The sequence below is a fragment of the Dendronephthya gigantea genome, unplaced genomic scaffold, assembly GCF_004324835.1.
Source record: "Dendronephthya gigantea isolate DGI-Jeju-01 unplaced genomic scaffold, DenGig_1.0 000035F, whole genome shotgun sequence".
In the NCBI taxonomy this organism is placed as follows: Eukaryota; Metazoa; Cnidaria; class Anthozoa; order Malacalcyonacea; family Nephtheidae; genus Dendronephthya; species Dendronephthya gigantea.
In genome coordinates this window covers 1,953,690-1,978,122 of record NW_021163045.1, presented here as the reverse complement: position 1 = coordinate 1,978,122, position 24,433 = coordinate 1,953,690, and the positions used below count along the sequence as shown (strand labels likewise).

At 39.9% G+C, this 24,433-nt stretch overlaps 2 protein-coding genes and 1 long non-coding RNA gene across 5 annotated transcripts; all 3 read right to left on the bottom strand.

Moving 5' to 3' along the window:
• Positions 1-151: 151 nt before the first annotated feature.
• LOC114525636 lies at positions 152-7,384 on the bottom strand. The gene is made up of 16 exons (XM_028547035.1): positions 7,061-7,384; positions 5,622-5,828; positions 5,156-5,439; positions 4,608-4,713; positions 3,997-4,266; positions 3,360-3,433; positions 3,078-3,260; positions 2,516-2,689; positions 2,274-2,420; positions 2,078-2,158; positions 1,729-1,909; positions 1,546-1,606; positions 1,338-1,404; positions 1,060-1,140; positions 609-689; positions 152-477 (listed from the first exon to the last, which is right to left on the bottom strand). The coding sequence occupies exons 1-16, from the start codon at positions 7,274-7,276 to the stop codon at positions 441-443; spliced, it is 2,250 nt and encodes a 749-aa protein (XP_028402836.1). The 5' UTR covers positions 7,277-7,384; the 3' UTR covers positions 152-440.
• A 1,084-nt stretch (positions 7,385-8,468) lies between these two features.
• LOC114525776 lies at positions 8,469-12,800 on the bottom strand. Of its 2 annotated transcripts, XR_003687252.1 has the most exons (4): positions 12,559-12,800; positions 9,307-9,376; positions 9,113-9,238; positions 8,469-8,962 (listed from the first exon to the last, which is right to left on the bottom strand). It is a non-coding gene; the product is annotated as an uncharacterized LOC114525776 (long non-coding RNA). The 2 variants fall into 2 exon arrangements; XR_003687251.1 differs by having other exon boundaries at positions 9,113-9,376.
• A 94-nt stretch (positions 12,801-12,894) lies between these two features.
• Positions 12,895-17,486, bottom strand: LOC114525819 (AP-4 complex subunit mu-like). Of its 2 annotated transcripts, none has more exons than XM_028547264.1 (16): positions 17,244-17,486; positions 16,665-16,747; positions 16,407-16,513; positions 16,172-16,268; positions 15,934-16,047; positions 15,777-15,848; positions 15,624-15,689; positions 15,353-15,449; positions 14,868-14,968; positions 14,669-14,763; positions 14,344-14,391; positions 14,208-14,258; positions 14,004-14,109; positions 13,829-13,884; positions 13,611-13,730; positions 12,895-13,279 (listed from the first exon to the last, which is right to left on the bottom strand). In XM_028547264.1, the coding sequence occupies exons 1-16, from the start codon at positions 17,299-17,301 to the stop codon at positions 13,255-13,257; spliced, it is 1,296 nt and encodes a 431-aa protein (XP_028403065.1). In that variant the 5' UTR covers positions 17,302-17,486; the 3' UTR covers positions 12,895-13,254. The 2 variants fall into 2 exon arrangements, with proteins under 2 accessions (XP_028403065.1, XP_028403064.1); XM_028547263.1 differs by having other exon boundaries at positions 15,332-15,449; positions 17,244-17,483.
• Between the last annotated feature and the right edge of the window lie 6,947 nt (positions 17,487-24,433).

Sequence of the window (24,433 nt, the reverse complement as noted above, 5' to 3'; positions counted from 1 at the left end):
AAATTACATAACACGCACACAGTTACGAAGTGTTCATCTCGTCTGAATCTTCGCCGGTAACCTAGTGGACCTTAAAGTCTTGGATTGTCTGAAGGCACTTGTTCTTGAAATTTGAAAAACAGAAACAACACAAGTTTAACAAGACTGTAGCTATTTTAATACAAAAACGAATATTGCTGTTGTCTACTACTGGTATTATGCAGGGCTCTTCCAGCCTATTAACTGAAATACTTGATAGCTTTCTGGTAGTTTACAACATCGATCAGGTCATCACGTTGAGACTCTTTCAAAATAAATATATGTAGGGCATGCCCTTACTGTTATAAGTTTAGCGTATGCGTGTTGAACACGAATCATAATTATTTATGAAATAATATAGAACATAAAAAAGTGAAACTTTTCCTCGTCAGCTTGCACGGGAAGCTAGCTCAGAATGTGTGTTATTTCATAGCTTCTGGAAACTTTTCCAAAATCTCCCTGAAAAAAGGTGAAATCAATATTAAGATGTCCCTTGAGGACCATCAAATACCACAACGGAAAACCTAAACCCGTGCCAAAATTAAACACGCGTAATGAAATGCATTAGTTGACTAGTTGTATTTACTTACGTAAGACGAGCTATTTTTTCATCAATAGATTTTAAAGGATCTTCTTCTGTGCTTTCCTCCTCTGGTTTCTTCATAATTTCCCTGAAGATAAAGAATATCTTATAGTGAAGATTTAAAAATAGAATCTTTAACGGTTATCTCTTATTGATCCAGTGTTACTACACAGGAGGAAGCCTAAACTAAACTAACTTTATTTAAACTGGATATAGCTCTATCAGATAGTTCTATACTGTTCTTCTTAGAGGCCCAGTAAGGATCATCTCTTATTGATCCAGTGTTACTACAGGAGGAAACCTAAACTAAACTAACTATATTTATGGCAGATAGCTCCATCACTTTTAAACTAGTAAGGATCGTCTCTTATTGATCCAGTGTTTTCTTCTTTTATTGACACAGGAAGAAACCTAAATGATTTTTCTTAGCTTTTCAATCAAAAATAACATTTACTTACGTGAGATGAGTTACTTTGTCATCAATAGTTTCCAAGGGATCCTTTTCTTTGCCTTTTCTTACAAGTTTCCCCATAATTTCCCTGAAGATAACATTTAAGGTGAATGTTTTAGGAGAGATTAATGTGGTTTTGCAATAAAAAGACGTCATTCTGATTGGGTGCGCAGTAGATATTCTTGGATGATGCAAACATAGCCAGTGGCGTCATTTATTTACGCAGCTAAACCCAGTCTTTCTTTAAGATCAGAGGCTTTTCCTAGCCCTAACAATACTTATTACCTAACGTCAGATAATCTCTCCCCAACCGTCTCCCAAGGGTGTCTATCATCCGTGTACTCCAACATTTCTACAGAAAAAACAAGTATTATATTTTACAATACACTATATTATATAATAAAAGCTATTAATTCCCTACCGTATGACACTTAGAATTATTGACCGAGTATGCTCAAGAATTCCTAACCAAAGCGTATCATGAAAGACGTACCTTTGGCCAATTCCTCGTCGTTGATCCAGTCAGCATATATGAAATTTCGTATTCTTAAACTCTTCAATGAAGGAGAGAATAAACTATTACACGTGAGTAATATAGGTACACGAGAATAGTTTTCGTTCCTCTAACAAAAAGCACTCTGTTCAACGTCCCAATGAAGTATTGCGTTTCGCTTACAAAATATCGAATTGGGCTGTACTCCACCCGGGAGACAATCCTCATTATATCAGCAGCGTATTGCAGTTTGGCGATTTTCTTTGCTTCATCGTAAGTGTAGCTGAGTTGAGCGATGAGGATGTTTAGTAAGATTACAATTACGATCATCATGTATGCAAGAAGAATAATAATTGGCAGCCAACTGGAAAACAGAGAAAAAAGAATATCACTTACAAACGATAACAGCGTGAACCTGACCGATCACTGGTCATTGAGCTCTTTGAAAAGAACTGATAAATTATAGATCAAGTAGCATAAAATATCGAATAGAAGTGATTTAAACATTCACGGTGTCTATGAAAGATGTTACCTAAACTTTTGGTAGTCATCTTCTAACGATTGTTGTTCGGCGAGAGCTCTGAAACCAGCCAACATCAGCCAAGCGAAGCCACTGAATAATAAAATATATTATGATAGGCATAGAACAGAACAAAAAAAAGCAACAGACCAACCTAAAATACACTAAAATTACAAACAAAAAACAAAAAAATTTCGACGTTAACTACCCGAACGAATCTTGCTTGTCGTTCACTTTCAAAGCCAAATACATTGCTCCGCAAAATCCAATGAATACCACGGAAAAGAACAACAAAAACCGAGGAATGTCTTTCTGGATTATTTTCACCAGCGTTGTGGTGTAAAGACCTGTGACTCTACAAGTTAAAAATAATTGCGAAATCATCAACCGCTGAAAATTATCCTTAATAAATCCTTTGTACGTGAAGGTAACTTAAGAAATCTTACTTACCTCGAGACGTGAGAGAATTTAAAGAGACGTAGAAAATTGAACAACAAACCAAGAGCAGCGAAGCTCCACTGTGCTTTAACCTCGGCATAGCGGAGAGGAAGGACGATCAGGGTGAGGATAATACCAAGTAAGTCCAGGTAGTTGTGCCAAACTTCGAAGTAGCTTATTTTTTCTCTGCAAAAACAACGTGGTTAAACTGGGATATAATTTATTGATAATATGATTTAACAATAGTAGGTCGGTCGGTATTAATCATCTACACTACCCAACCCTACCTTAACATAATTAACTCAGCCAAATTTCACCCTAACCCACCCCGCTCTAACCCATCCAACCCTACCCTAACCTAAAGCAACCTTTTCGCAATCTTAGTATACATTATCAAGACACATTGCACCCACTTACTCTACTTCCACCCTATCCCACCCTAAATAACCCCAGTTGATACTACTCCAAAACCAGATGATGTTATGGTAGGATAAAACCAGTGGTATGGACTGGTAGCAATTACCGCTTTAATTTTTGTGGATAGTTCTGCGGATAAATCTCCATCGATTAATACCTTAATATTTCACCAAATTCATCAAGCAGGTGTACAATGAGAAAGATGATACTGGCCATTTCACAAACTGCTCGAAAATTATCAGCCGGGCCGTCGTATTGAGCTGGATCGTCACGAGTGGAGCCAAACATGAGCGCATATGACAATACCGCCAAAAATATGAGATAAAGGACAGCCTTAAAACTAAAAGAAATTGTCAAGACATTGTTGTTAAAATGTATTATTCCTCGGGAAGTCGGCAGGGTAAATAAAGTTAGATTAGAGCTCAAATGTTGTTCTCACCAAAACCAATTGAAGGCAAATTCATTCCATTTTCTCAGGACCAACATGCGAACGACCGGGTGTTTCACAGCTTCCTATCAATTATTAATAATATCAATGCGTCTATTCGCACATATTCACTCTATTTTGGTATAACTTTCACGTATAAATCCCTATAATACGATTTATACCAATTCAGTCCTGTCCAATTCGGTCAAAAAGAGAACAGTTCAGTGTAGTCGAGTCCAATTCAGTTCAGTTCAGTTCAGCTCAGTTCATTTCATTTCAGCACAATTCAATACAGCCTATTACAGTTCAGTGCAATTCAATCCAGCCAAGTACAGTTACGTCCAGTTCCGTCCAGTTCAATCGAGTCCAGAGTCGAGTCAAGTCTAGTACGATTCAACCAGTCAGTTCAGTCTGTTCAAAATCAGTGGAATTCAATTCAGTTACGTCCACACAAACCCAGTTCAGTCCAGTCAGATGCACTACAATCAGGCCCAGTTCAGTTTATTCTATATTAGCTCAATCCAGCATAGAGCTTAAGTCAGTCTAATCCATGCAGTGCTGATAAGTTGAAATCAACCCTCCGTAGTTCAGTGCACGTGAGCCACAGGTCCGGTTCAGTAAGTAGTAAGTAGTTCACTACGTTCAATACCTTATTCTCGCTGTCAGCAATGCGTTCGAGACAAGACATTGATCTATGATTAAACAATGGATCAACATCTTCAGAATCTTCATATTTAGGTGTCCTTCCATTTTCGTCAGTTTCTAGGATGTGATAGTGAAAGTCATAATTCATTGGATCGTCTGGAACACTGTCCAAGGCTCGCTGGATTTCAACATTGTCTTCATCGACCAGTGCGCGGTCAGGCTGGTACGGCCAGTAAGGGTTAATCAATTTGTTCAATACAGCCACGACCGTTTTCTGTTATAAAAAAATAACTAAATTAGACAGAAATATGCCTATAGCACTGATCACAGAAATTGCAAGCGGGTGCTAGTTATTCTTACTTGCGGTTTTGGACTTTGAACAACACTTACTGTACAACCGACAGCCTAACTTGGCTGATATGGGGTTACCATTGCAGAAATGACTTTCATACAGAAGTATCATGGCTAGTGAGCCTATAACAAAAGCCATCATGTACCACGCTCTCAGAAATGGACGACGTTTAAACGGAGGACTGTCTCGTCAAAAGCAAAATTGTACAGACCTTGCACATGCAACGATTCTACTGACGTAGGGAGTTTCATGCCATGGTGTACCTTCATTCCATATTCATTTGTCTCTGGATCACGATAACTAATAATATCACCAAAATAAAATTTCACTGATTCTCCAATGTCGTCATACAGAAAGAGTTCCGTGACGCTACACATAAGATAAAAAAAATTGAGTAGCTACATCTTTTATACCTTTGGTATATGTAGCTATATCTTTGGTTTGAGGATATCTTAATGCTTGTAAGGCAAGTATTAATCATGAAATCATCCAACAAATGTTCCCAAGTATTCATATCAGTAGCGGTTTATGGCATCAAATCCAATTTTTGACATAGCCAATTCTCCTAGATACAGAGATCTACCCAACATTTGCCCTATTTCCTCAGTGTTACACGCTTCCGCAGACCCCAGACTGGTCGTAACTGAGGCTCCCTCACGACTTTAATGAAATGTTTATCCGAAATTAGTTCGAGTATTACCAGGACATGAAAAAACAAAGCACTCTTCGGTCTCTTTGCTTGCAAAGGTGAAGAGGACCTAAATTCAGTGGAAAAAATTATCTTCATCAGGCTAAATCACGTATCACTCACCGACGAGCCAACATTTGAGAAATAAGATAAGCTGCAGTGTCATCATTATGCTTTTCTAAAGCTAATTCAACGGGCATGACAGCCTTGTCCCATTCATCATCGTCTGTGGTCGCGTGCAGCAGAGTTGGAAAACGATCGACCAGACATCTTGAGACATGAAGAAAATTCTGCTCTGCTGCAAGATGCAGCAGGGTTTTGGGGGGCTTTTCTGGTTCTTCAAAACGAAAAGCAGCATAATCCGTCTCCTTGTCTTTGTCCAGAATTATTTCCGTCAGTCGGCTGATCTATAAAGGTTTCAAGTCTTCGTAAGGGGAGTCACCAGCAGGGATGTACCATACAGCTAGTAGATTCATTAAGTTTATTATGGTATGTGAGCAAAAGGCCCTCAGTTAGCCCTAAGGCTAAGAATATAGATCTAGGGATGCTCTTGTTTGAGAAATGTTATTGACAGAATCTATCATCATACCAAATACTCTAAGCTTGTTATCAGCTTTTGGTTTTTTTTCGGTTTCTTTTGGTTCGCTTTCGGTTTCTGTTTAAACTTTTTCATCTTTGGCCACTTGTGAATAAGAACCACCAAAGCTTGGTTACCATATTTTGTCATCAGTCTTTCTGCCCTGACTTCATCCATTGCCTTATTCCATGATATGCCTTTCTTCACTTTTTTTTCAACCTAAGAGTCATTTGTCATTTTGTCAAATTCCTGAAGAACCTTATTTTTATATCCACCCTCAAGGTCAAGACAGCCATGGCTTTATTACTTTGCAAGCATATTACCGAAGCCATTTGAAGCAAGCTAATTTAGTTTAAAGCAATGGGTATGCTAAAATTTATAAAATGTTTCCACAGATTCTGCGAATGACAGCAGTGTTTAAATTGGATGGACTAAACTTGGAGTAAAGCAATACATTTATGTTGAGCTAATTATGTCTGGTTGTGCTAGGAAAGAATAAATGTGATCAATATTCTTGACCTGTTCACCATTCAAACTAAATCTACTTTATAGTATGTCCCAAGTTGATTATTATAAGTTAAGATAGATGAGAGATATATAGGATGACATTGGAACAATATATGATTGACTGTTTAGTATTTTAACTTTAATTAACTTATTTAAAATGTTTTGAAAATCGGTATAAATGCCACATTTGCCAATTCTTATTATAACATATGCAGGAATTTTTAAAATACTTTAAAATTATTTGACCTTGGCATAGCAGGGGGCTTGGTAAGTATTTAACATGCAAGGTTGATACATGTATGCAATCCCAAGATTTCTTATAGACATAGGCTCCTCACCAAGGCCATCATACCAGGGCTATTTGGTTCATCAATAATTGGGGGGGGGGGGGGTAGCATGTGCATCATATACTTGACCTTATACCCGACTGATTTCTTTTGAAACAATTGGTTTTACAGTATGCGAGTATGAACACAGCACCCCCACAATTAAGCATATAGTGATGGGCCTGGACATAATTTTTATTCATCATTCTTCAAGCATACCTCATGAATGATCTTTTTACAGTAGTAACAAGATATTCATAAGATTTTAGGTAATCCAATCAGTTGAGTCAGGTAGGAGAGTTTTATCTTATGGATGTGTTAAATTGTGTTTGGTTGTTATTATGATAGGGTCATTACATCAAAGGGGATTACGTAATGTGTGTTATAAGTTTGCCAACATAAAGAATAAAAATTAAAAATACTTTAGCTGCCAAGAAAAATTTATATCTGAGTTTCTGACTCAGTAATTTAGAGAGATCGAGACTGAAATACGACTAAATTCGGGCATAGCTCCACTAAAACCGTAAAACGTCTTTTGGAAGTAAAACTAGATCGGAAATTCAGAACATAAAAAGAATGTTAGCATTTAATATATAAATACAACAGAATAATCGATACCTCAACCCAGAAATTTTTATCAAATTTTTCTTCCTCGACATCTTCATCTGCTGCAGTGCTCGAAGCTTTTGGCTTTTCTGTCATTTCTCTTTCTTCGGGTGAAATTAACTTGTGTGGTATTTTTGAAACGGACATGATAAAATATAAATACTTGCACCACAAAATACGTTTACTATACAGGGTGTGGCTCGTCTCTTCCAAATCTGATCGAGCCATAGGGGACCCAAGGGAATGTCCGACCGAAAATGCTCGAACAATCGAGATGATTTGCAATGATTTGGTGAACGACTGGAAAGTTTCCAAAAACGGGAGTACCAATCAACAGTGCTCTGATATGTGATATATCTCTCCAATAACAATGAACATAGTGTGAAGTTATGTAAAAATAACTCCTCGGTTCTCAGTACTTCTGAGTCCTCAAGAATGATTTACTGTACCCATAACCATGAATCCAGTGATGACTGATCTTCTAATGATTATAAATTTAGCTCTGACTGATCTGCCAATAACTATGAATCCAGTGATGACTGATCTGCCAATATCTACGGAAATAACCATGAATATGGTTCTGACTGATATACCAATTACTCAGTTTTCCAATCTCTCAACACGGCAATAATGAATCTGCTTCTAACTGATCTTCTAATAACCGTGAGCAGTTTTCTGGCTGATCTGTCAATAATAGTGAAATTAGCTCTCTAACTGATCTGTCCATGCCATCAACCCAGTACTATAACAGTTCCACCAATAACCACGAATCTAGTGCTCTGATGGTTCGGCCATTGGGATCGTAAAATATCATGGGCATATTCGTGTGCAACAGTGCAAAGACCATAAAAATATTTAGTAACAAATGCTTGACGTATGTATTCATAGGCTCAGTCATACAACATTTACCGAAGGTCCATTTCTGCCAGTTAGACGTCGGAGCTCAGATGATAGTATTTATTGCAAGGATGATTTGAATTCATATAGAACATAAAATTAACCAAAAATGGTAGACCCTTCCTTGACCGTGGTCATCCCCAAAACACAGACAAATAGGCACGCTTCACGAACATGTGTAGGTATGGTATATGGTCATATTACGGTAATAGGCATATAAATGTCGCGGAAGGAGGGAGAACTGTCAGCACACCCCCAACGCCCTATATTTTACTTTGCAAAATGCATTTCTATAAACGTTCCTACTTGCACGAAGGAAATACAAAAAGATCAAGGACCTTCGCTATTCCACTACATTGGAAAATTTTTCGTAGAATTCTGGAATTCTGGTTTCTCCTCCAGAACGGTGTAGAATGGCTTTTCTGCGAAGAAAAAGAGAAGAGATAGAAATCTGACTATCACTGCCAATGACACCTTTCAGGTAACCAGCCACTGGCTATTTACGTTCACACTTGATATCCTGAATCTCTGACGGAATTTGCTGAAGTGAAGAAGTTCTGAAGAAGATACATGCTCTGATACATGCATCAAACAGGGTCCAGGTTTCTGGCGCATGTGATCGGTTTAATTAGTTCATATTTAACGTTGTTATAATCTTCAATAGAGAAGCCAAAGATGGAATTTAATTTATGTAACACTTTGTACTGAAGTAATGCACAATGGTCAGAACTGAAAATTATCCGAAAACCGTTTATCATTCCAACGTAGCGGCCTCACAGCCGGGTCACCAGTGAATTTTAGACGACGGAACTTCCCTGTGGTGAAAATAACGAATCCCTTAATCGTGGGAACAAAGTGTTCAGAATCGATTGTATTCCACTTGATAAGCTTACAACGGGGATAAAAAGTCATTGCGTCTTCATTTTCATCACAATAGACATGTACTTCAAACGGCACGAGTTCTAATCAATCATTATGTCGTATATTCATCGAGTCTGGCACATATGGCGCCAATGCCTAAAAAGACAACAGATTCGAGTATTATAATTACGCTTGCTAGGTTACTGCAGTTTTACAAAGAGTTACAAAGAGAATAACTTTGAAAATCTATGGCAATGGAATAGCAAAACGGCCTTTGATATTATAGCTAAAAACTATTATACATACAGAAGAAGTAATGCTGATTCTTTGCGATCAAGAATTAGAATGAAGTTTGATAGAACATAATATCCGCTGCATTATCGCTGGAGATTATTTCACGTCGTGTCGAGGGTCGCGTTTTGGGATGTGTTTCTACAAAAAAAGGGAAGAAAGAAAGGTGAAACATTGTAGCAAGAGATTGAAACGTACATAACGAATACCTCGCGATGATCTTTAATCAGTAGCTTCTTCTTATGATTCTGAATTGGAGTGATCATACAGCGACCCTCTCTAAATGGAACAATATAGGATTAGATGGAATATTCTTATATTAACGAATATATATCTATGTCTGTCCATTCTGCTATATACAATATTCTGTTGTAGCATTCAGTAAAGTTCGTAATCTCGTTCGCCCCATTTTGGTTCTTCCTGTGTGTTGCAAACATCTTGGTGTCAGTCATAAAGGAAAGTACTAAATACAGGTAAAGGCTCTTTCATGAACTGCCGTTTCTCGACTTTACTCTAAATTATAATACTTATGAAAAGAACACTGATATGTATATATCTCTTTGTATATTCAGGAAATCCATCTGGGACATCGTATCGATTCCTGTGTTTATATGAAGAAGATGTACCACACAATAGTTGCTTTGGCAGGAAAATATCGTTTCTACACTGAACCGTCGCAAAAGGTGAGTGTTCTCGTCCCTTGAATCGGACGAAGGATCGCAACCAAGATCCGAGAAACGCTTGTTTCGAAAACAGATTTCGCGGGCTCAAATGATGACGTCATCTGAGTATTGCGTCGTTCTTGTTAACCCTGCCCAACGCATTATTATCTTTGTCGAGATTAAACACAGCCTCAAATATTTCCATTGTCAAGGACTAAAACTGTCCTAAATTGAGTCGTACGTTGGTCCACAAAAGCGTAAAACAAAAGTTCCCTCTTGTTGGAAGAGCAGAAAGTAAAGAAGAAAAGGTAGGATTGGATTCTAATCGAATTCTATCACATATATTGGCGTTGCACCGCACGACACTTTCGAATATTAACATGGAAGGGAAATTTCGGGTTGGAAGACGTCTTCAAGCATTAAATGATGTGTTTCAAAGTAACACACGATGTTATAACATACACATCTGTCAGTGCTAAACGACAGATTTCTAAGTTATATGGTAATGTGACAAAACTGACGTATATACGTAATATATAGCCTTTGACACTACGAATAAAAAGTGTCAAAAACAAAAGAGGTAATTCAAATGTAAACTACAGACTATCATTGAAAGGATTCTTTAAGAGAAAAGTGCGGCTAAACGGTTGTCCAACCCAGTGGTATGGTAATAGGTAACAATTTGAATCTCGTGGGAATTTTGTCAACACAATGATATGCTAAAAGGAATTGAATGGTTCAATGGATTTGATTCATTTGAACTATGCAGACATCATAGAATTGCAGTTTCACTTTGATTATATTAATAAAGGCACGTTCCAACACGTTCTTCTGATTAAAACCATCTGGCACTAGACAAGGAAACACATGCTTAAACATTATAGGCGATTAGTAAGGTGAATAGTTTTATAGCCTGATAGGCCTAAGTTTTCGTTCCAAACGTGAAAACGGCGCGAGTTATTTAAGGAGTAAAGGCCCACACAGACAGAACGCGACAAGTTTTTTTATTTTCCAAAAGCAAATAAATTTTAACCTATCATAATATTCTTATAGATTACGTAGCAATTATACATTTTGACTGCTTTGACGTCCATAGATTCTAAATTTTGCTTCCAGAATTTAATTCATATGCTTCTGAAACGTGAAAATTTCCGTCGCTTTGACGCATCGCGTCCGTTCTGTGTCGACCTTATATTATTCGCGACATCTCGCGTGTACCAGTCACGGATGACTGCATGGGCACCATAATGTATAAACACGGTTACACATTGATCTCTGGAAATTTTATCTATAAGTATAACTAAACACTACTGGCTCTGAATGGATTAGCATTTTATGATAAGTCTCATTCCTTTCCATAATTCCCCAGTAAGATAAAACCCAAAATCTGTCTTATGAAACTCTACAAAAGAGTGAAAACTGACATCACTGCATTAATTGTGGCTGGGGTATTGTTGCCCATCAGGGTTAAGTAGCTATAATGTTGATTAACGATATATGACAAACCATCAGAACTCTTCCACTGATTTTCAAATTATTGGTCTACTGTAATATCCAAGTAGTACATCTGTCTGAATGACAACATGAGATGGGTGAAACTAGAGGTTAGTTTATACTTAACCAAGAACACTGGTAGATAGTGCTGGGTAGTGCGCATACCCTTCCAAAATGTAGCATTGTTTAATGTAAAAGATTATTAAAATTGATGAACTAAAGTAAGAGCACTTTAATGTGGTGCTTATTATTCTATTAGGAAATTTACCATTGCAATTTTTACTAGCCATGGGAGGTAAACCCACTAAGGAAGACAGACCTGGAGCAAAGAAGGACAAAATTTGTTTAGGGGTTCTACACAGCGGAACGCCAACAAATATGGACAACTTTCGTAAAGCAATGCATGACTACGAACCACCAGGCAGCCTGAAAATTGCAGAGAAGAAAGACTGGAATGTTTCAGATCCAAGTGAAGATCTTGTAGCATGGATGAAAGACAGAGCAACCTCTGGTTACATTGTACTGATTTGTTTGCTGACAAATTACAATTTTCAAGCATTGAAAGAAGGCATTGACCGTAAAGACAGGATCTTCGAGTTTTGTTTTCAAGATCCTATAGTGGATGGAGTGATACTCGTAGACGTGAATATCACCACAGCAACACCGCAGGATATCATTGATAAAAGTACTGATCTGGTCACAGAAATCAGAGGAAGATAAAGGATGTACAAAGTGTTGTTAAGATGAGAGAACTAACTTATTTATTATTCATTTGATCACTGTAAAACTATTCTTTTGATTATATGCATTCTTAAATTAACACAATTTCTTCTTGAAATAGTTTAGTTATTCAGCACATGTAGTAACTGGCTTATATGTAATGTCTTCATTTTCATAGTCAGATAACATCTTACACTTAATTTAAATCTACAGAGAATATGGAAGAAGCACTTAAGATGCGGCGTTTATTCGAGGGAGGCATTTATTGCAAACCTTGTAACAACTCTGAATTTATTGTGGTATTTAAATGTCATCTTAGGTTGATGGCCATTTGTATTCTCATATATTTTGACTGGAGTTCATAAAATATAACCAGCTTGGTAACAGACCCTTATTGCTTTGCCCATTTCAATTCGGTGTATAACAGTATAAGATGGTTATTATGACCAGGCTAAATTACTGGTAAGCAACCCTCCTTCAAAATGATAAGACTATGAACTACACATTCTTCCTATAATTCTTAGACCACACATGCATACATAAACTAATTTTAAACAATAAAAAATCAATCTTATTAGCTTATACCTGCGTAAATCCATGAAAGACCTTTTTTACACCTTGAATATTCATGACATCATCATCCAATTCCTTGAGGCTTGAGCTCAAAAGCGTCCCGTGGAATATACATTTTTATACAAGAAGTTAAATTAATTCTCCTCCGTTTTATTCTGAGTGGAACTATGAAGAAATACTGGAAAAATATCTGCGTAAATTAGGCTTTTTCATCGATTTTTTTTCAAAATAAAGGATTTGCTCCACTTTAAAATTTCCGGCTCATTTCACTCAGTCAGCCGTCTGCTGCAACACTTCATATAAGATAAACAAACTACAGATGAGGTAAAAGCGTCTGAAAACGCTTTTTCTATTTTTTTTCTCAAAACATCGATGTTAACAAACTGAATTTTATTACAGTCGTTGCATTTGTGACAGAGAAATGCTAAAACGCTCATTTTGAGCAAAAAAACATTGCATACTAAATGTATATATATTTTCCGGCTATTCCTACTTTTCGGTCGGTAATGAAGTTGTCCATATTGACCACATTTTCTTTATAATGTGTTATCTTTTTAAAAATGGCGCTGTTGATGACTTTGACGGTCATTCTCTGACGGTCATTCTACATCGCAGAGCCAGACACACGCGTTGGAGGAATAGAATTTACACACGATGCTACTACCATCCATATTTATTTTCTTGATTTCTCGGGGTTGCCATAACTTATCACACTCGTATAACGTACGAATCACTACAAAAGCACATTGAAAACCTGGATAAAAGAGCTGTTGGAATTAGGGGCAAACTTTTGATTAATGTGCAACAAAATTTTAGCTACAGAGCCGTGTTATAAGTAAAGGAAATTGAAAGAAAGAAATCGAGTTTCTCACCGACTCAAAACACACTGTGCAGAAATTACGTTGCAAATTAAAATAATAGAGGTTCTTTATACCATATTATTTTCCAGGAAAGTAGACCAGAAAGTCTTAGTTTTCAGAAAGTCTTAGTTTTGTAAATGAACATGTGAATTATCTCAACAAATTACGATTTTGTTCTGGGTATGATTTCTCAATAACTCAAACCTGTACGTAATTTGCCTGGCCCACTTCGTGGTGTGTTCAATTTTTGCCGCGCCACCAGAGATCCTCAAAGATTTCACTCTCGCTCCAGAGCAGAGAAAGAGAGGAATTTCAAATCGAATGCTACAGAAGAAAATTATTAACTATCGAACTTTCCACACAAATTATTTCGAATTCCAATGAAAGAAAGAAGCGATTGTTATAGCGAGGCATCAACCTACTTGATTGCATCTAACTCGCGTCGACTTTGAAAATCTTCATCAAATGATCCATTTAACTGTAAAACGTGACAAATACACAAATAAATTTCTGCAATATTTTTTAGTATGGTAGCAATGAATAGACAATCTGCGAACCTTCTTTTTGCTCTTTCTGCTAAAGATTTCCGGTTATTACCTTAAACAACGCTCTTATTGTTGTTCCACCTTGGAACTGTGCAATATGCCAAGTTACCAAGTTTTTATCTTCGACAAACTCTACAGTCTGCCCAGAACAAGACACACTATTGAATTGAAGGGAAAAATAAGATCAGCATTTTATGATTGAGTCATTCACTCCAGCTTGAGATTTAATAATGAATACTTATTCGGAAAAGTGTACCTCCTGGTGTCTTTTGGGACGTTGAATTGCACGAGAACTTTATCCGCATATCTTAAAGAAGAACAAAAGACGTAGCCGTGAGAGTACTAATAAAATAGACCCGAAAATTTTCAATATTGCTAGTCATTTTACTTACTTGTCCGTGGGTATATTGCAGTTTATTCTCAAGGAAACATCTATGGATCTAAATGAAAACGTATGCAATATACTGAGACATTTTACTTTGTATAACGCTAGATGACTTTACTTGACAGCACTACTCATTTTTGAAAGACATTTTGAAAGAGCCAATTTACATCCTTAAAGGATGGTTTTACTCTTTCCTAGGTAGCAGACTAGAAGGTTTGATGAAGGACATTTGTGTAAAAATACACTATCTAGAACAGCCGAAAAATGATTTTATTATATGGTTGCTTGTAATACGTGCATAGTTTTTGCAAACAAGATAAAATTTCACTTGCTTTGAGGAACAGGAATCTTCGAACATCATTTCAACGGTGAAAGGAAGGTTTCTTTCCAGAATTGTTCCAGACATGCGATAATTCATCATGGCAAACTACACGAAAGAAGAAGAACAAGCTGAACTCGTTGATGCCACAGAAAGCGGTTTGTTATTTAACTTCCAGTTTTAATGTGTCTTCAAGTCATACGCGGCCTCACCTCACCAACCAAAGGCATAACAGAGAGCTTTCCGCTTGACTCAAACTCCTCGCTGTTTACAGAAGGATGAAGATTGTAATCCTCGAGTTGCAGCCCAAAACCTTTATAAAAATATTCTGCGTGAGTACGGGTGGGACCCATCAGGTGGGTGGTGAATATGGTGAGCACAATCTGTGGGGAGTGGGATTGTGGTGCACGGGGTCTATGGTTGGCAGGAACTTTGGTAGGTAAAGTGTGGTGGGTGGGGACTTTGGTAATTGAAGTGTGATAGATGGGGCCTATGGCAGGAGGGGATATGGTAAGTGTGGAATATGGAGTGTGGTGGGTGGGGATTAGTGGGGACTATGGTATAAGTGGAGTTATGGAATGTGGTGGGAAAATGGTCAATTGTAAGTGGGGGCTAGAATAGTGGGGGCTAGAGATAGTTGTGAATAGGAAATGTAATAAAAGCCTGCGAATATTACTATTGACAACATGTAGTTTACAAAGTTCATCACTTAGCGCCATAGTAAGAACACATCCTTCAGGAAGAAAACTACGTAAAGTAATACTGCCAATGAGTTCTGAACACTGTACATTGCCCTACAAAACATTGGAAATCGGATCAGCCTTTGAATTATAAAAACTATGGTCAATCTAGGCAGGTGGACATGTTTGATGCCTATGTAAGCTGCAGTGTACCCCCCTTACCCCCTGCAAGCACAGCAAATACTACATCAAAATTATATGAACAGGGGGGGGTTCAAATCTGTTCACCTCTGAATCAACTTGAACTAACAGATGTTCCAATATGTCTGAGAATATTTCACCTTTCTTTGGTGTCTAAATGAACATAAAAACTGAGCATTAACCCAAGTTATCAAATTCTTAGTCTAGTTTTATCCCAATGAAACAAGAAGATAAACTTACCGAAAACCTATCACTGTGTCCAACAGGCCTATTTGCAGCATCACTACCAACACGGAGCTTCTCCAAGCCAAACTAAGTTAAGATACAGGAGTTTAGACCAAGGCAAGATCCCATATCCAGGCTATCTAACAGCAAGCAGTCTTTGAAACCTACATACCACAGCTCTTCCAGGAAATTGACTTGGTTTATCATAAGGTTCTACAATTGTAGGCTGATTTAGGACGTATGGTTTTATAGCTTGGGAATATGTCTCTTGGATGTAACCAAAATTCTAAATGGAAATTATATCAAATTTTACTCATGCTCAAAATTCAATATGCATAAATATACCCTATTGGGATCAAGATGGTTTTATTAACTTCATTTGACGCTAGTGTTGTATTAAATGTACCAACCAGAACTTCATCCAATATTTCATAAATCAAAACAAAATTCTGTTGTATTGAATTTTCATTTAACACACCACAGTAGTCTTTGCATATAGAGGTGAACCTAGCAAAAAAAAAAATCAGAACAGCTTTTGCTATTTATTGATTACGTCCCCAAAGGTTACCCAGTCAAAGCTTACCTATTTTAGCTAAATACTGAACCCTGACCAGCTTACGAGGTCGTATATTGAACTAATCGTACCTCTGCAGGAATTCCAGACCACAATTTGGTGACACGTTCTTTTTTGTTGTTAAGACAAAATACAGGTCAGCTGTATGGACGAATATGTAGTTCACACCATTGATATTCTAGAAAATATTAAAACTGATCAAACAACATATAAAATGAAATAAATTTGGTTGCACTTTGCAATGTCTGCAAGAATAGATTGAGGTATAAACAAGGTCTGGATGAATAATAAGTCTCAAATTGACCCAACCATATTACATATATACTTACAAAACAAGGTGCTTGGTTGCCTCTTGATGTCTTTATGTTGTTGTAGAAAATCTCTGTGCATTTCTGCTCAAGATCACCTCGATCTTAAACAGTGTTATGGTTGAATACATGTTGTACTAGGGTGCATTCTATATTATAAATACTATGTCAGAAATCCTGGGGGCCCTCTGATTTAAAAATAGCCCAAACTTTGTGTTTTTAATTTTCTCAATGCTAAGAAATTTCTGAGCTCATGCTAAATATACCTAGCTAAGACTCCTAAGAGTTATCTAAATGAATTAGTCAGTGGCAAGGAATAGACGAATAGTGCTGTCTAAACCTGGTTTCTGTCAACTTACTTATTCTTGGTAAAACATTAAAATGTGGTAGAGGATACAGATTAACCTGTTCTGACTATATTCCCATGGCACGTATAATGTGGTTTAGTCCCATTTTTAAAGATACTAGTAGATACCAGAATAGAAATACTAGACTGGATATTTAACACCTTTGCCATTTGCCAAGAAACTTAGCTTAGCTAGATAGTTGTATCACAGGCCAACCATTTCACACCAATGACACCATGAAAAAAAAGGATACAATCTCGAAAGATGAGTGCATCTCCTCTTGCAGTTAGCACAAAAAGCTGGGAGAACATTCAAAGTGTCATAAAAAAGGTTTATTTTCGATATCTTCGAACTTGAAAATATTGCAACAATCCATTCAACAATCCTTTTCCCCAGGCTCACGATTCCCTACGACGCCACGAAGGCTCTGGGGTAATCGAAAACAGAGATAACCAGTGGGGGTAACCCAGGTAACCTGGGGGTAACCCGAGTACCCTATATAATGACACGAACCATCGTTCATCGAACCATTCACCATCAACTCCCACTTGCAAAACCATTGTCTTCGCCACTAGGACGTCAGTGCTTGTGGTTGATGACTGTCTTTTATTATTTTAACTAAATATTTTCTTTAAAAAGTCATAATGAATAATATTTACCAATGCTGGATTCGAAACGTCGCCTTACCAATTACGAGGGCAGTATCTTCACTACTACACCGTCAGTGCTTGAGGTTGATGACTGTCTCAGTTTTATTATTTTACCTAATTCTTCTCTTTAAAGCAGAGTTGCAAAAAAGCTGCGGGTAAACGGGTACCACCCGGAGAAAGGTTTGCTTTGAATGAGGATTGTGAGGAAGGTTCAAAGTTGAACACTCTAATTGATCACATGAATGTACCAAAAAGGTCAAGTATATCGTTTTCTGGCCATATTTGACACTGGTCGAGTATACCGTTATCCAGCACATTCCACCATGGTGAAGTATACCGTTTTCCGGCACATTCGTCCGTTTTCCGGCCGCATTCGATGCTTGCAAGTTGCAACTTTATATAGAAGTTTGTATATGAGCACCAAACATGCTTGAAACTTTACATAGCACCTGAATTAGACCATTTAACCTGCGTGGTTATCAATATTAAAATATTTGATATCATAACCAAAGCATGGTTGTATTGTTGTTTGTATATCACCACAAAATATGCTTGCAATTCGACCATGGTCGAGTTCGCAGGAAAACGACATATTCGACCATGGTCGAATTAGCCCGAAAACGACTAACTCGACCATGGTCGAGTTCGCCGGAAAACGACTAACTCGACATAATGCAAGTCCTAAGCTTAATATATATATTCATGCATTATATACAAAGTGACAACAGCCAAAATGCTACAATATGTCTCCGCTACAAATAAATTTTGCACGGTTGTTCGGAGTTTTTCATTTCGTGCCTTTGACTTAATTGTTTGAATGAATTAAATGAAAGAGACTCATAATTGTCAAGAATTTCACGAGGAAGATTATTCCAAGCTACTGCTCCGCGATACGAGAAACTATTTTTAAGAAAGTTAGTGTTTGGCTTTGGTAAAGTGAGTTTCCGATCGTTGCTTCTCAGAGTATAGCAAGTATTTGACAGGTACTAAACAGTTCAGTTAAATATGTTGGTGCCATGGTCGAGTTCGCCGGAAAACGACTAACTCGACCATGGTCGAGTTCGCCGGAAAACGACTAATTCGACCATGGTCGAGTTCGCCGGAAAACGACTAATTCGACCATGGTCGAGTTCGCCGGAAAACGACTAATTCGACCACGGTCGAGTTCGCCGGAAAACGACTAACTCGACCATGGTCGAGTTCGCGGGAAAACGACTAACTCGACCATGGTCGAATTAGCCGGAAAACGACTAACTCGACCATGGTCGAGTTCGCCGGAAAACGACTAACGACCATGGTCGAGTTCGCCGGAAAACGACTAACTCGACCATGGTCGAGTTCGCCGGAAAACGACTAATTCGACCATGGTCGAGTTAGCCGGAAAACGACTAACTCGACCATGGTCGAGTTCGCCGGAAAACGACTAACTCGACCATGGTCGAGTTCGCCGGAAAACGACTAACTCGACCATGGTCGAGTTCGCCGGAAAACGACTAACTCGACCATGGTCGAGTTCGCCGGAAAACGACTAACTCGACCATGGTCGAGTTCGCCGGAAAACGACTAACTCGACCATGGTCGAGTTCGCCGGAAAACGACTAACTCGACCATGGTCGAGTTCGCCGGAAAACGACTAATTCGACCATGGTCGAGTTCGCCGGAAAACGACTAACTCGACCATGGTCGAGTTCGCCGGAAAACGACTAACTCGACCATGGTCGAGTTCGCCGGAAAACGACTAACTCGACCACGGTCGAGTTCGCCGGAAAACGACTAACTCGACCAGGGTCGAGTTCGCCGGAAAACGACTAACTCGACCATGGTCGAGTTCGCCGGAAAACGACTAATTCGACCATGGTCGAGTTCGCCGGAAAACGACTAACTCGACCATGGTCGAGTTCGCCGGAAAACGACTAACTCGACCATGGTCGAGTTCGCCGGAAAACGACTAACTCGACCATGGTCGAGTTCGCCGGAAAACGACTAATTCGACCATGGTCGAGTTCGCCGGAAAACGACTAACTCGACCATGGTCGAGTTCGCCGGAAAACGACTAACTCGACCATGGTCGAGTTCGCGGAAAACGACTAACTCGACCATGGTCGAGTTCGCCGGAAAACGACTAATTCGACCATGGTCGAGTTCGCCGGAAAACGACTAACTCGACCATGGTCGAGTTCGCCGGAAAACGACTAACTCGACTATTATTATTATTATTATTATTATTTAAACATATTTATGCACGGTAGCCTTTCAGTGACCTGTTTTTCAAAGGGCCGTGCTCCACACGCATGCAATAAAAATCTAAAAATATTTCAAAATCATGCAAGTCCTAAGCTTAATATATATATTCATGCATTATATACAAAGTGACAACAGCCAAAATGCTACAATATGTCTCCGCCACAAATAAATTTTGCACGGTTGTTCGGAGTTTTTCATTTCGTGTCTTTGACTATTTGAATGAATTCAATGAAAGAGACTCATAATTGTCAAGAATTTCACGAGGAAGATTATTCCAAGCTACTGCTCCGCGATACGAGAAACTATATTTTTAAGAAAGTTAGTGTTTGGCTTTGGTAAAGTGAGTTTCCGATCGTTGCTTCTCAGAGTATAGCAAGTATTTTGACAGGTACTAAACAGTTCAGTTAAATATGTTGGTGCCATGGTCGAATTAGCCGGAAAACGACTAACTCGACCATGGTCGAGTTCGCCGGAAAACGACTAACTCGACCATGGTCGAGTTCGCCGGAAAACGACTAACTCGACCATGGTCGAGTTCGCCGGAAAACGACTAACTCGACCATGGTCGAGTTCGCCGGAAAACGACTAATTCGACCATGGTCGAGTTCGCCGGAAAACGACTAACTCGACCATGGTCGAGTTCGCCGGAAAACGACTAACTCGACCATGGTCGAGTTCGCCGGAAAACGACTAACTCGACCATGGTCGAGTTCGCCGGAAAACGACTAACTCGACCATGGTCGAGTTCGCCGGAAAACGACTAACTCGACCATGGTCGAGTTCGCCGGAAAACGACTAATTCGACCATGGTCGAGTTCGCCGGAAAACGACTAACTCGACCATGGTCGAGTTCGCCGGAAAACGACTAACTCGACCATGGTCGAGTTCGCCGGAAAACGACTAACTCGACCATGGTCGAGTTCGCCGGAAAACGACTAATTCGACCATGGTCGAGTTCGCCGGAAAACGACTAACTCGACCATGGTCGAGTTCGCCGGAAAACGACTAACTCGACCATGGTCGAGTTCGCGGGAAAACGACTAACTCGACCATGGTCGAGTTCGCCGGAAAACGACTAATTCGACCATGGTCGAGTTCGCCGGAAAACGACTAACTCGACCATGGTCGAGTTCGCCGGAAAACGACTAACTCGACTATTATTATTATTATTATTATTATTTAAACATATTTATGCACGGTAGCCTTTCAGTGACCTGTTTTTAAAGGGCCGTGCTCCACACGCATGCAATAAAAATCTAAAAATATTTCAAAATCATGCAAGTCCTAAGCTTAATATATATATTCATGCATTATATACAAAGTGACAACAGCCAAAATGCTACAATATGTCTCCGCCACAAATAAATTTTGCACGGTTGTTCGGAGTTTTTCATTTCGTGTCTTTGACTATTTGAATGAATTCAATGAAAGAGACTCATAATTGTCAAGAATTTCACGAGGAAGATTATTCCAAGCTACTGCTCCGCGATACGAGAAACTATATTTTTAAGAAAGTTAGTGTTTGGCTTTGGTAAAGTGAGTTTCCGATCGTTGCTTCTCAGAGTATAGCAAGTATTTTGACAGGTACTAAACAGTTCAGTTAAATATGTTGGTGCCATGGTCGAGTTCGCCGGAAAACGACTAACTCGACCATGGTCGAGTTCGCCGGAAAACGACTAACTCGACCATGGTCGTGTTCGCCGGAAAACGACTAATTCGACCATGGTCGAATTAGCCGGAAAACGACTAACCGACCATGGTCGAGTTCGCCGGAAAACGACTAACTCGACCATGGTCGAGTTCGCCGGAAAAACGACTAATTCGACCACGGTCGAGTTCGCCGGAAAACGACTAACTCGACCATGGTCGAGTTCGCCGGAAAAGGACGAACTCGACCATGGTCGAGTTCGCCGGAAAACGACTAACTCGACCATGGTCGAGTCGCCGGAAAACGACTAACTCGACCATGGTCGAGTTCGCCGGAAAACGACTAATTCGGACTATGGTCGAGTCGCCGGAAAACGACTAACTCGACCATGGTCGAGTTCGCCGGAAAACGACTAACTCGACCATGGTCGAGTTCGCCCGGAAAACGACTAACTCGACCATGGTCGAGTTCGCCGGAAAACGACTAATTCGACCATGGTCGAGTTCGCCGGAAAACGACTAACTCGACCATGGTCGAGTTCGCCGGAAAACGACTAACTCGACATGGTCGAGTTCGCCGGAAAACGACTAACTCGACCATGGTCGAGTTCGCCGGAAAACGACTAATTCGACCATGGTCGAGTTCGCCGGAAAACGACAACTCGACCATGTCGAGTTCGCCGAAAACGACTAATTCGACCATGGTCGAGTTCGCCGGAAAACGACTAACTCGACATGGTCGAGTTCGCCGGAAAAACGACTAACTCGACCATGGTCGAGTTCGCGGGAAAACGACTAACTCGACCATTGGTCGAGTTCGCCGGAAAACGACTAATTCGACCATGGTCGAGTTCGCCGGAAAAGACTAACTCGACCATGGTCGAGTTCCGCGGAAAACGACTAACTCGACTATTATTATTATTATTATTATTATTTAAACATATTTATGCACGGTAGCCTTTCAGTGACCTGTTTTTTCAAAGGGCCGTGCTCCACACGCATGCAATAAAAATCTAAAAATATTTCAAAATCATGCAAGTCCTAAGCTTAATATATATATTCATGCATTATATACAAAGTGACAACAGCAAAAATGCTACAAATATGTCTCCGCCACAAATAAATTTTGCACGGTTGTTCGGAGTTTTTCATTTCGTGTCTTTGACTATTTGAATGAATTCAATGAAAGAGACTCATAATTGTCAAGAATTTCACGAGGAAGATTATTCCAAGCTACTGCTCCGCGATACGAGAAACTATATTTTTTAAGAAAGTTAGTGTTTGGCTTTGGTAAAGTGAGTTTCCGATCGTTGCTTCTCAGAGTATAGCAAGTATTTTGACAGGTACTAAACAGTTCAGTTAAATATGTTGGGTGCCATGGTCGAATTAGCCGGAAAACGACTAACTCGACCATGGTCGAGTTCGCCGGAAAACGGCTTAATTCGACCATGGTCGAATTAGGCGGAAAAACGACTAACTCGACCATGGTCGAGTTCGCCGGAAAACGACTAACTCGACCATGGTCGAGTTCGCCGGAAAACGACTAACTCGACCATGGTCGAGTTCGCCGGAAAACGACTAACTCGACCATGGTCGTGTTCGCCGGAAAACGACTAATTCGACCATGGTCGAATTAGCCGGAAAACGACTAACTCGACCATGGTCGAGTTCGCCGGAAAACGACTAACTCGACCATGGTCGAGTTCGCCGGAAAACGACTAATTCCAACCACGGTCGAGTTCGCCGGAAAACGACTAACTCGACCATGGTCGAGTTCGCCGGAAAAACGACTAACTCGACCATGGTCGAGTTCGCCGGAAAACGACTAACTCGACCATGGTCGAGTTCGCCGGAAAACGACTAACTCGACCATGGTCGAGTTCGCCGGAAAACGACTAATTCGACCATGGTCGAGTTCGCCGGAAAACGACTAACTCGACCATGGTCGAGTTCGCCGGAAAACGACTAACTCGACCATGGTCGAGTTCGCCGGAAAACGACTAACTCGACCATGGTCGAGTTCGCCGGAAAACGACTAACTCGACCATGGTCGAGTTCGCCGGAAAACGAACTAACTCGACCATGGTCGAGTTCGCCGGAAAACGACTAATTCGACCATGGTCGAGTTCGCCGGAAAACGACTAACTCGACCATGGTCGAGTTCGCCGGAAAACGACTAATTTCGACCATGGTCGAATTAGCCGGAAAACGACTAACTCGACCATGGTCGAGTTCGCCGGAAAACGACTAACTCGACCATGGTCGAGTTCGCCGGAAAAACGACTAACTCGACCATGGTCGAGTTCGCCGGAAAACGACTAATTCGACCATGGTCGAATTAGCCGGAAAACGACTAACTCGACCATGGTCCGAGTTCGCCGGAAAACGACTAACTCGACCATGGTCGAGTTCGCCGGAAAACGACTAATTCGACCACGGTCGAGTTCGCCGGAAAAACGACTAACTCGACCATGGTCGAGTTCGCCGGAAAACGACTAACTCGACCATGGTCGAGTTCGCCGGAAAACGACTAACTCGACCATGGTCGAGTTCGCCGGAAAACGACTAACTCGACCATGGTCGAGTTCGCCGGAAAACGACTAATTCGACCATGGTCGAGTTCGCCGGAAACGACTAACTTGACCATGGTCGAGTTCGCCGGAAAACGACTAACTCGACCATGGTCGAGTTCGCCGGTAAACGACTAACTCGACCAGGGTCGAGTTTGCCGGAAAACGACTAATTCGACCATGGTCGAGTTCGCCGGAAAATGACTAACTCGACCATGGTCGAGTTTCCCGGAAAACGACTAATTCGACCATGCTCGAGTTCGCCGGAAAACGACTAATTCGACCATGGTCGAGTTCGCCGAAAACGACTAACTCGACCATGGTCGAGTTCG

What these genes read in the sequence shown, in the direction of transcription:
- LOC114525636 (XM_028547035.1), bottom strand. Translation starts at nt 7,276, where the DNA reads ATGGCTCGATCAGATTTGGAAGAGACGAGCCACACCCTGTATAGTAAA. An exon ending in GATGACTACCAAAAGTTTAG is followed by an intron (nt 1,910 to 2,077) that starts GTAACATCTTTC and finishes TCTGTTTTCCAG; the next exon opens with TTGGCTGCCAATTATTATTC. An exon ending in GAGAGATTATCTGACGTTAG is followed by an intron (nt 1,141 to 1,337) that starts GTAATAAGTATT and finishes TGTTATCTTCAG; the next exon opens with GGAAATTATGGGGAAACTTG.
- LOC114525819 (XM_028547263.1), bottom strand. Translation starts at nt 17,301, where the DNA reads ATGTTCTCCCAGCTTTTTGTGCTAACTGCAAGAGGAGATGCACTCATC. An exon ending in TGCACTCATCTTTCGAGATT is followed by an intron (nt 16,748 to 17,243) that starts GTATCCTTTTTT and finishes ACACTGTTTAAG; the next exon opens with ATCGAGGTGATCTTGAGCAG. An exon ending in GGTCTGGAATTCCTGCAGAG is followed by an intron (nt 16,269 to 16,406) that starts GTACGATTAGTT and finishes TTTTTTTGCTAG; the next exon opens with GTTCACCTCTATATGCAAAG.